The 12360-nt window shown below is 41.1% G+C and overlaps 1 protein-coding gene across 16 annotated transcripts in view; it reads left to right on the top strand.

The window, feature by feature from the left end:
• Nucleotides 1-12360, top strand: part of CAMK2D (calcium/calmodulin dependent protein kinase II delta) — a 126836-nt gene that overhangs the window by 44769 nt on the left and 69707 nt on the right. For all 16 annotated transcript variants that reach the window (XM_030946973.1, XM_030946971.1, XM_030946972.1 and 13 more), the window contains one exon: nt 7898-7957. In XM_030946973.1, coding sequence (XP_030802833.1) covers nt 7898-7957 — 60 coding nt within the window. The remainder of the gene's footprint in view (nt 1-7897; nt 7958-12360) is intronic.

Here is a 12360-nt window from a genome sequence, read left to right as displayed (position 1 = left end):
CCTTGTTGAGCCTTCCTGAGGGTCCCACTGGCCCAGCTCCCCAGGATGCCAAGGTCCCTCTAGGTGCCATCCCTTCCATCAGCCTGGCAAACCCGGCACAGGGCTCTGTGCTGTTGGCAGACTTGCTGAGGGGGCATTCAATGCCATTGTCCTCGTCCCTGACAAAGATGTTCCAATGCTTACCCTGAGGAATGCCACTTGTCACTGGCTTCCACTTGGACATTGGCTCTCCTCTGTGATTTGGATTTTAATGCAAACGCTCCTTTTGGGGACCATCTTTCACAAGTATGTGTTTGCAAGGCTAGTATTTCTTTTTTTAATGATTGGTTTAACAAACCAAATGAATTGCAATTCTCTCTTTGTCTGCAAGAAAATGATTCTAAAATAATGTCAAGACAATCCTCTTGCAAAAGACCATGCTCATGTAGCTTAGATGTCATGGCATTACTGTCCTGGTATCAAAGATTGCTGTAATATAAAGCTTCAGATGGTTAAATGCTATTCATGCACATGGTATTTGAGGAGGAGATTTGTTTTTATTATGAGCAAAGGCTTAGCAACTTAGCAGAAAAAAATTAATACAGTGGGTTAGTCATAATCCACTTCTTTGTTTTAAAGCAAGTGAACGGATGGAAGACAATCAAGTTACAACTTAACGTGGAACTCCTTTTTGAGTGTATTATTTCTGTTGTTTGAGTTTTTTATGGGCCCTGTAGAAATAGTGACTTTACCTATGACTGCTGTTTGCTAAAGACTGAGGTTTAGGCATCAGGATATTTTTATTAATGCAATCATATGTTTAGTCCTCTAATACTAGTGCAGCCTACTGTTATTTTTGCTGAAATAGTCCTGTAGGCATGTGCTTATATATTCTTAGTGTTTCTTCTTGTTATGAGAAGCTTTGGCTTTGATGTGCTGCTTAAATTTCCTCTGAGTCATAATGGTAGCTGCCAAACCATTGTTTTTGTTCTACTGGGACTTGATTCTAGTTCTACAGTTGTTTCCTCCTAGGGAGTTAAAGTCCATGAGCTTTTATTAAGATAAATGTCAGTGATTTGGAGTGTATTTGCATAAAAGAAGCCCTTAGTCTCTGGTAGGTTAAGTCATGTGTAATGTTCAGTTTTAAAGTAACAGTGACTACAGGAAATATTGGAAATAAAAGTTGTTGACCTTTTCTGCACAATGGAATTTCCCTTTCTATTAAATATGGAACACTGTCTCATCCATAAGCTGTCAGCAAACTGAACATTCTCACTGCTCATACACTGTTTAAAAAGATTCACAAACAATTAATGCAACACCTCATAGAAATTACATCTGCGCGGCAAAAGATGGTGACCATTGGTAGGATTTCTAAAAATAAGGGTTGCCAAAGTTAAAACATCAAGTCAGAGTTCAGAATTTGCTCTTTGCAGCAGCTTCAAGATCAGGAACTTCTGCATGTCCCAGCCAAGTGGCTCTCACAAATCATGACTTGACAGCAGTCTTGCATGTAGTAATTACTCATTTATATTAAAATAAGCTGGCATCAGTCAGAAGCTCACAATTTATTTCAAATTACCAATCTGCTACCTACATATTGCAGTAGCTGACAGTGTGTTTTGACTTTATATGAAGCTGTATTTTTTCTTTTGTTATTAGACAATATTGTTTTAATAACATTTGTAAGGAAAATGAGTACTTCTCATGCATGTCTTGCTGCATCACTTGACAATTTGAGGGTACCTTCAAAATTTTAGTTGTCAGACAGAAGTCTGCTCAGAGTTTACAGCATTGTTAATGGATTTAATGTGTTTAAGATGGGCTCTGTAGGACTGGAGTTCAGCAAGGCTGTCCAGTCAGGTATATCCTGCAGCCCATCCTCCAGTGAACTATTTGAGTGCAAACAGATGCTGTGGTGTTCATTAGGTTGATGAGGCAACACCTCAAGTTCCAGGCATCTCTTACATGATTTATTTTTCTGAACTTACTTTCAATTCCTAACATCTTTTTTTCCAAATATTGTTTCCTGAAAATTGCAACTTTTGCAGGAAATGAGCCAAGAGAACTGCGAAGCCTAAAGAAATTTAAACTGCTCAGTAGAAAATAGAAGCTAGAAAAAAATGAGGAATACTGAATGCACTCTTATTTATCAGCAGAATTTAAACAAGTAGAGGGCAGGCAGCTTTAAGTTCAGAACCAAAAATGAAAGGAGGGCAGTGAAATAAGGGAAAATGAAGGACATGCAGTTGTGTGGGAATGGAAGGGGAATGGCTGAAGAAGACTTGGCTGACCATCAGCTCTAGGAATTGGCAAGTTTGAGTCACAAAGGAAAATAAACTGCTGTAGGGACAGAAGGAGGCAGGCAGCAAGGGGAAGATGAGGATGTAAAGTGCATTCAGGTTTTCCTGTTATGGCAAATGCAAGCCTTGCATGAGGATGTATCAGGGAGGTGCTACAAGGTGCAGCTCTGGATGGGTCAGATGAAAAGAGGTGATAGGGACAAAAAGGAACATAGGGTGCACAGAGTTAAGTGGCAGGTGCAGGTTGGTGGCAAACAGATGGAGGTGACCAGGTGATCACACTCACACTTCTGTCTCTCAGGCCCTTTCTGTTTACTTTGGCACTGAAGAGTTTACAGTACTCCATTCTGTTTCAGTAGATGTGCTGTTTATATAATAAAATAATAGATATAAAAGTGCTGTATGTAGTTGTGCAAATACCTTATATAGAAAACAACAATTAACATGTATATATAACAGCAGTTCTAGACTTCCACTAATATTTTTCTTGTTTTTCTGAGTCAGAAGAGTGAAGGGAGTGAATTGCCAGCTGGCTGTTTCAATCCACAACAAATGAGACTATAAAAAGGTGCAAAAATAGCATTTCTTAGCTTGAGCTCAGTAGCGTGTGAATGTGTGCTCTTGGGAACTGTTTGAAGGCTCCCAACAACTGGGTAAAGTCCAGTTTGCAATCGTACCATTCTGTTGATCTCTTCTTTCTGTTCATTATGGACATGGTTAAACACAAATCATGGAAATAAATGAAGTCGTGTGGGCTCAGTGCTTTGCTATTAATGACACATGTTGTCTTCACTCCTTTTGCCAGCTCATGTGAAGTCAGGTACTTGTCAGTTTTCGCAGCAGTGCTAGAAACAGCACAAATGCAGGAATATCTGCACCTTTTGGTCATAGCAGGTGTCATAGAAATCAGGGATAAAGTGTCCAATGAAGTGCCCTAAAGACACTTGCAGTCTCTCTGCCTCTGTTATCTGTGCTTTGTAGATGGGAATCAGGTCTCTGTGTCCATTATCAATTTCTCACAAGCTGTGAAGGGTAAAACATTAACACAGAAAGCGGGTGGGAAGTGGAAGAAAGCCTTGCAGGAACATCAGTCAGCTGAGAACTGTTATTGTTGGAGGCCTTTGCAGCTGAGTACAAATGTGCCTTTTGTTTTCTTAATGCTGTGGGGCAGAATTTGAAGCTCTACAGGTGTGGGGCTTGTTCATTATTTCACAAAGCATCTTGAATTAATATCTTTTGCTTTTCCTTGATATTCAGCAGCTCGGTGGAGAGAAGTGTGTCTGGGAACACAGCCACAGAAATAACTGGAGGCACACTCAGTGCCCTGATTTCTGCTCTGTTGATGCTTTTGAGCAGTGGCCTGATAGCAGAATTGGCTGTGCTATTGTTGCTGTGGGCTCCTGCCCGTTCTGGAGCGGGGTATCCACGGAGAAGATGCCTTTGTACCAATGAACACCCGGTGTGTGACTGCTGGGGAACATTAGGAGGGGCTGGGATTGTTTATTCCAAGAATGTCCCACTTTCTCAGCTATAAATACTGGGAAGAGAGGAATAAGTAACAACCCTGTTCAAATATCTCCCCAGGAGCAGGTACTGAATGCTGGAGCATTCATTTTGAAAAAGTGCTGTTGGGAATTGAAGGACTGTATTGCTTAGCATTTACTTCTTCAGGAATAACAGGGGAGCTAACTGAGGTTTGGCTGTGAGCACTGCTGTAGCATGAACTCAGTAATGGAAAATTCAAAGAGCTGTGTGATGGACTGTTACATGAATAAATGTGGTTCTTGTTTTATCTTACCAGCTGAAAATGAATGCTTGCAAAACGCTAAAGGTCTGTAAATTGCCTTTCATAAGAAGGAGCTCAGGCAGGGGCTTAGTAATGGAATTGGTCCCCACTGTCCTGGTTTGACCAAAGAGGCAGCTAAACACAGCCTCACTCCCTCCCTCCCTCCTCCCACACCCTGCAGGAGGACTGGGGAGACAATCAGAGGAAATAAAATTAAGATTTGTGGGTTGAGTTAAAGATAGTTCACTAAGACAGAAAAGGAAGGGAGAATAATAATAATAGGAGGAGGATGATGACAAAAGAATTAAAACATACTAAACAAGTGATGCATGATGCAGCTGTTCATGGACCAGTGTCTACTCAACTCCTGAGCAGCAGCCCCAGCCAGTTTCCCCCCAGGTTTATCACAGAGTGTTTGGGGTTGGAAAGGACCTCTGGAAATCCTCTAATCCAGTCGCCTGCCAAGGTAGGTTCAGCTGGAGCAGGTTGCACTGGATGCTGTCCAGGTGAATGTAAGAAAACAACAAAGAAAACATTGATCCTGCTGAAAATTAGTTATTTTATTTGCCTACCTAGTAGAAACTCAATGCAGGCAGTCTAATTTTCTGAGGCAGGTGTCATAAATTATAATATTAGCTTTGGGTCTATTAGATCATCATCATATGAATGAAAACTAGTTCAAGATTTTAAGTTTATACATCTATGAGTAGTCCCAGTTTTACAGCTATATTCTGTCTGTTTCAGGTTTCACAGAATTTCATTAGTTATTGTAAAGGCTGAGATTTTCACGGATCAGTGCAGTAAATCTTGTTGTTTTCTTTTTTTGTTTTTCATGGCTCCATGTCAGATTAAACTTGTAGGTGGCTGCAAGGTTTTTTCCATTAGTAAACCCACATTATTCTCATTGCTGCTTCTTTCCAATGGTATCAGTAGATGACAGGCAGTGATCTTTTTCCAGTCTTGGAAATGGGCTGTTGCTGTGGTAGAGGCCATTGCTCACTAATGGAGACTTGCTTTCCTAAAGTAATCTAGAATTTGTAGAGCATTCCTTCTTCTGCATTTGCTTTGCTGTGTTTTGAGCTTGTATTTTTCAACTAATTACAATTTCTTAGGCGGACAATGTAGGAGACCTGTTTGTAAGTGAGTCTAGTTAATTAAAATAGAGGAAAGGAAACAAGTATAAAAATGTACTTGTGTGTTCCCTTTTTATTATCTGTGACTTTCAAGCTTGGCTTCCTGCTCCTGATAATAATTTTTCCTGGTTTGTATTTACCTGGCAGGTAAAGCAATTTTAGCTGGTGAATTATATCTTGTCAGATTTGAGAGGAATTAGCTCTTTGATCTTGATAAGTGGCCTATTATTGCATTTATTTTTTCCACAACTTTTCCTGTGCTGCTGTTGTAACATAAACATTTGACACCAGATGCTAGCCCAAACTTTTTCAGGGCTTGGGGAGTTTGTGCCTCCTTGGTAGTTTCCCTGGCTGTACAGGACCCTTGTTTCCCAGTGGGCTGTGCAGTGGCACACCTTACCCTTCAGATGTTTGGGAGCTGAGTGCTCGAAGTATTTTGGTGTGCCCTGCCCTCTGACATTCACCTTTAGCTCCCCAGCACTTGAGCCCTGGCAGGAGGCAGGGTAACACAAATAGCTACGGGTGGCACAGCAGTTGCAGTTGCAAGGACTTGTAAATAAACCCAGTGCAGAGAGGAAGGAACAGGATTTCCTAAAACTCAGAGACCAAATGTGCAGATTTTAGAGGAGAGTACTTTTCTAGAATATCACATGAAGTTAAATTTGCATTTGGTCCCACCCCCAAACACTTAGATACTGCAGACTTACTCCTCTAACAACACTAAGGAATGCTCTATTTCTTTGGAAGTGCAGCTGTCATCTTCTGGACCTTAATGTCCACTTGAATCCCTGGCTCAGGGAGTATTTAATGCTCTTCCTGCTGCCTTAGCACAGCATGCAGACTGTGAGGTACGTGCAGTCACTCAGCAAGTGACTGCATCACTTCATACTGACTAATAGCAATTACTGTGACACAAACAACTGAAGGAGTTAAATGCAGATTTTCATTGTTCCGATTTACACGACAGCAGAGAACTCCTGGTTGGTGTCCATCAATATGCTGGTGCAGTTTGGAGTAAAAACCTGAGAATATATAATGCAGTCAATAATAATGATGTTGATGATGATGTAGATGTTACCTTCACATATTGCAGTGCATGCAGCAGCATCTCTAAGATGTTTTTACTGTGATTTGAAAAATATCAGGTGTGCTTTTTTAATCAATACAGTTATAATCAATAAATTACATGAATCACATCTAGTGTCAGTTCAGAAACTGTGATATAGCAGTTGATAGCAAAGAAACTTCAACTGTTTATACATCATATTCACAGTTGGAGATGAAGTTCTTTATTATAGCTGTGTTATTCCTGAAGAGTCGACACAGGATGTTTTTAGCACTTCATAGAAGCCTGTCAGACACCTTCCAGGTTTCTGGCTGTGCTGCCTGATCTGTAAATATAGCTGGAGGTGGTACAGAGCAGCCTTGGAAAGTAGAGCTGGTAACGCACCAGAGCCACAGCTCCCACACTAAATGTCCAATAGCCCCTGGATTGTTTCTTTGCTTTTGAGGCAGTGTTCACATTTTCATCTTTGTTCTCACCCCAGCTTAGTTCAGTTTGCCTTGCAGATCATCTCCCTGCTTGCTCTGGGTAATGTGCCAAGTGCTCAGCCCAAGATTAAGTTACAGCCAGAGCTGCTGGACATGAAGGTACTGTAACTGTAGATGTCTGTGCTTATGTTTCAGCCTTGCTGCAGCTGAATTCAAAAATATTAATGGGAAAACTCAGTGGCAGATTTGAACTTTTCAAAAAGAGCTTTAAGCTTATGTTGCAGGTTTCGAGTTCTTTTTAATACTTTGAACTTCTGATTTCTTTTTTTTTTTTAGTAAACATGAAGGTAAAGAGGGTTAAGCTGACAAATTTTCTCATGCAAGGGGAGGAGGCTCTTGGGCCTCAGAAAGTATGATGGGTCAGCTGACAAGTAGTGACTAGCTCAAGAACTATCCCAGTTCTTAAAAGCATGTGATAATAATCTGAACTGTTAACATATGTAAAATTGTTTCACTTGTTGTTAGAGTTGACTGCAAATATTAGGAAGTACAAACTGCAGAAAAATGAAAATTAAACAAGTTTTCTTTCTGGTTCTTTCCTCCAGATTTAAAACATGCTGTCAGAAACTTGAAGTGTTAAGTATTTTAAAGGTGGTGTTTGCTTTCTCTGTTTTCTTTTAAATCTGTTGTTACAGTTCTTTTGACCTACATATCTAACTGGACACTTCGCAGTAAGAATTGAACTTCTTAGTTCTAACATCTGATGCTAAATTTTTCACTCTGAAGAGTTGCCATCAAAGCACCTTTTTCTAAACTTGTTCATTTCTTAATATTTTCAAGGTTCAAAGCATATTCTTTACATTTCAAGCAGTTCTTTTTTTCCAGAGTTGGTATTTTGGAATATTTGTGTTGTCTATTGTAGAGAACAGAGCTTGACAGAAGCAGTAGTATTTTATCTCCAGAAAAGACTTTTAGGGCTCAGTGATGTACAAGTCCAGAGCTCCAGCCTCCTGCTCTACCCAAAGGTTAAAAAAAAATCAATTCAATATTACAGTTTGGGTGAAAATATTAGTGGATCTAAATAAAGGAGACATTTTTTACAGATCCCATCAGATGATGATGATGTGATGATTCTTTAAAACAAATACTCTAAACTATGTTAATCTTCATACTAACAGCAACTGTTTTGCTTTCTTTTGATGCAGATCACCAGAAACTGGAGAGAGAAGCTAGAATCTGTCGTCTCCTGAAGCATCCTAATATCGGTAGGAACATTTCATTGCTTTGTACACTATTTATCAGTTTAGAAAATTTAGGGGAAATGGAAATTAACAAATACAAAGAGCAGCTCAGAAATCACGTGCAAATATCTCCAGTCAAGACTCTTTCTTTATCATGTGGTGTTGCCTATGAATTCTGCTGTGGGATGCAATAATCTAATGGATCACCTGCAGCAGTGTGCAGTGTTCTCATCTCTGAGCCATTGCTCTGCCACCAAGGAGCTCTCTGTGCCAGGGGTTTGGGGGGTTTTGGGCGGTGTGCAGGAGGGGCTGTTTGCAGGATTGTTCATGATTTTTGGAGACCTGCAGAAGAATTTCAGCTGACAGTGTCTGTTGCACAATGAGACAGACCAATGTCAATAATTAGTGCTGGTTTTAGTGAGATGCTTATTTTATATTTTACTTTGTGTTTGAGATTCCGTCCTTCCAAGTTGAAGAAAGCTCTACCCTTTTTATTTCCAGAGTTGTGTGTTCTAACCATGTAAAGCAAAAAATAAAGTTATTTTGGAGGGTGGGGTGTGTCTGTCTCTTTGCTTTAGAAACCGTGTAGACAGGTAAGTACCTTGAACTTAAGAGCGTAGCTGGGTTTTTCAGTTTTTCATACACTGAATTACATGCCAAGGCTATCTCTCACAAGAGTATTTGCTGTACCTGAGACTTCTGCAGTAGGGTAGGAATTTCCTGTTTGTTATGGCATTTTTAGACTAATAAAATTGTTTGGTGCCTGTGATGACTTAAGTTTTAGCTTTCATATTTTTCAGATTCTGTACTGCTTTGGTGTGTAACTCTGAGCTTCATATCGAATGTTAGCAAGTTCTCTTCACAGGGTAGTCAGACAAAACAATCCTTCTCCAGCTTGAGAATCAAGGACACTGTTGTAGCTTCAGGCCCAAAGAAGTATAAACAATGGAGAATTGAGGAGAGCCGTCTGGGAGGATGGGACTTGATAACCTGAAACTATAATTGGATCATTAACCTCAATATGTAAATGGGCCAAACTTATAACAGTCTGAAAATTTGTGAGCTGGCATCCATCTTGCATCCATCTTGGGCAGAGCCACAGCCTGGCTCTTTATTCAAAGGTGTATAATTTGATTAAATACCTACTTTATTGCTTTAACTCTGTCTAGCCTCTGTTCCAGGTAGCCTCTTGAGGCATCACCTGGGATGAAATCAGGTCCTTCCTTTTAATGATAAATAGAAAGTGAAAACAAGTGTACCATGGCTCAAAATGACATGTCATATTTCTGCAGCATCTCTCTTAAGCTTACAGGTTTGACCTAGAAATTTGGTTAAGAAGGAAGAGGAGTGTTATTTGTGCTATTTTATCTCACCAAAGGTTTTGCATTGTAAAATGGTGAGAGCTAAGAGAATGTACAAGTGCTTTTAGGGAGGAGGTGCAGCCCTTCTGCAGCTGTGGTTACATACATGGTGTAGTCAGACTCCAGAGCCATCCACCTGGGCCTTACTAGAACCAGAACACATTTATGAGCTTCCACAAGTTGGGGAAAATGAACAAAAGACAAGAGTGAACTGATGCAGGGGAAGGGCTGAAATGCACAGAACTCAGCTGAAACAAAAGTCTAAATTGGTTCCATGTGGTCACAAGTCTTCAGTTTGTCAAGTGGCTTGTTGAGCAGTGTAGGATGGAGTTCAGCTCCTCTGGCATGCCAGCTGTTCCACATGCACAGTTTGGATCTGTGAGGTTTGGTTTGGAATGCAAACAGGCAATGACAGCCTGGGTGACAGGCAGGTAGGGCTCTGCAAGTCTGCACAAACTGTGCATCACCACCTGCACCAAGGTGTGCAGTTCCAGAGGGAATGGACAAAGTGTTCTGCTCCTGTTTCAGAAAAACTGCCATGTTCTAGATCTGTCTGAGAGGAGATTTTCATGACCTGGAATTACCATGCTAGGGTTTGGCAGCAGATGTTGTGTTCTGTCATGTTCCTTCTCCTGCAGCCATGCCCTCAGCCAGCTAAATGATCACCCTAAAATCATTCCAAGTGCTGCCAGCACCCCACTGGAGCTCTTATGCTTGGGTCACTATGACATCCCTGTTTAAATTGTCATCTGGTGAGTAATGGAGCTGCATAACATCAGGAAGCACAAAGAGTGAAAAAGGAAGTGTACCAGAGGAGGGGAGCTCAGCTCTTACAATAAGTATGTGTAAGTTAAGAAAAATAAGAAAAAATGGTAACTATTTTTTTCAGTGTGATTTCTGTAGGAAAGCAGAAGTCTAGTTTAATTGATGGGGTGGTTTCTCAAAGATGACTGTGTACAGGGAGTTATTTTTGGAAAGCTAAATAAGGCTGAATGTTAAATGATTCTGTTTCTGTGCAGCCCTTACTGTCCATGTTCATAGCCAATAAGTGTCATGGAAATCTTCCTTGAAGAAGTTGTTTCACTTCTTCTGCAAGCAGGGCTCCAGTACATCTCTGAAAGCTGAGCTTTCTGTGCAGACACTGCTTTGGACATAACTAATTCTGTTCATTTTTCAGCATCTTTCTTCTCTTCATCCTTTTCATAAATCTATGATTTCTTCTCTGTCCACCCTTGTAGTTATGATACCTAATGAGTGGTGTAGGAAAAATAAGGAAAATGGATTGCAGGCAGTATTTTCTGTTCTCCCTTTTTACATCTCCATTTCCCACTTAAGTAATGTATGTGTGAAAGTTTAAAAGCCACAGAATTTCCTCATCCTTTTCCCATACAGCTACTCCTCACCAATACTCACTGTTGTGATTTCATCCTCTTCTTACCTCAGTCCTTTAATATCACTGTAGTAAAAAGAGCCCTGCTGAATTTTGTGTGGCCATTAAAATGAGGCACAAGCCTCATTAGCTGAACTTGCAGGCCTTGAGAAGAAACTTTGAAGGGGTTCAGAATCATTTGTTTCCCGTCAGGCTTTGGCAATACTGGTATTTTCTCCTCTTCCAGCTGTGCTTGAGTAATCTGGCCTGTGCTATACTGCGGTAGGAAATTTCTAGGCAAACACTGCTCATGTTCCTGTGGTAACAGAGCTCCTGGGCTGCAGGAGGTTGTGCATTAGTGTGATTTTCAGCATTGCTGTGTTTCTCAGGGTCTTACTCTGGTGACATGGCTGTACATCAGTGTGTAGAGGGTTGCTTTTTTACAGAGTTTAAAATGGATGAAAATGTAGGTTAAGCCTTGCTGTTTGGAGAAGCCACTGCTTCATCTTTGTGAGATTGCACATCGAGTTACAATAAAAGCTTACTTCCTTTGGTGAGCACGTACCCACACAGGATTTGTCATCTTGGGTAGCTATTACTTTTCCAGAAGTTCCATGTGTACTAATGCTCCCATTTTTTTAATTTAGAAGTTTGGAAAGAAAATTGCAATGTAATCATCTCTTCACCAAGAAATCCACTGTCATTTTCCAGATTTTCTCCTTTATCTTCTTCTGGTAAACTTTGATTTCTTGGTCTTCTTTTAACTTGAGGCAAACTTAGTTTTTAGCACTCTGATTTCTAGTCTTGCAATTGACATTTTTGGTGGTGTAACACTGTTGTACCATCTTGTTATGACGTTTGGCATGGATTTATAGCTGCTTTGCTGATTTTGGTTTATGACATCCCAAATAATGATAAAATCTGCATTAGGCTGACAATACAAGCTCTGACCCATTCTGGAAAACTGCTGATTCAAACCTGTTGAAACCATGGAATTTTTTTTCCCAAGTAGAGTTTGCTCTTACAGGATTTGTGCTGTGTTTAGGTAATGTTTTCTTAATGGCAGTTACACAGTCAAGGTCTCTCTGTAACTACTGGGGGGGGCTTCTGCTGGCTTTGCATTGCCACTTCCTTGTAGCCCATAATTCCCTGCCTCTGCCACCTCCTTCAGGCCTTACAGACAGTGTACAAGCTGTGGCAGGCAGGCAGGGTCCATTAGCCAGCAACATCAGGCTCGAGTCTGGCTCTGATCAATCTTCATCCCTTGGCCAAAGGCAGCAGCAGATTTTACTGACATGTGGCAGCTCTTCAGGTGATAAATGAAGTTCTTCTGGCACAAGGCCAGGCTGTCCCTGAGTGGCTCTGTAAGTCAGGGTACTTGGAGGTAAGTAGGACTGGCAGGCACAGACTCAGCCCTGCTAAGCCTGAGCCTGTTTCTGTGGATGTGCTGGTCCAGCCTCGGCCAGGCTGGGCTGAGGCATTGCCACAAGAGTGCTCTGCCAGTAGCAAGGCCTCTGCTCCAGCAACCACTTTCCAAGGCAGGCTGGCCTTGCAGCAGGCCAGGAGGCGGCCTAGATGCACAACAGACTGGGAGAGCACAGGGAGAAAGACAAATCCCTTATGTAGTTTCATGAGTGTGTTGGTGTCCATTTGGAGTCTGCTCATTTCCATGCTCTGAGCTGGGAACTTCTCATCAA

The sequence above is a fragment of the Camarhynchus parvulus genome, chromosome 4 (genome assembly GCF_901933205.1).
Source record: "Camarhynchus parvulus chromosome 4, STF_HiC, whole genome shotgun sequence".
NCBI lineage: Eukaryota > Metazoa > Chordata > Aves > Passeriformes > Thraupidae > Camarhynchus > Camarhynchus parvulus.
Note: the sequence above shows the minus strand (reverse complement) of the source record. Positions and strands in the feature narration are given on the sequence as shown.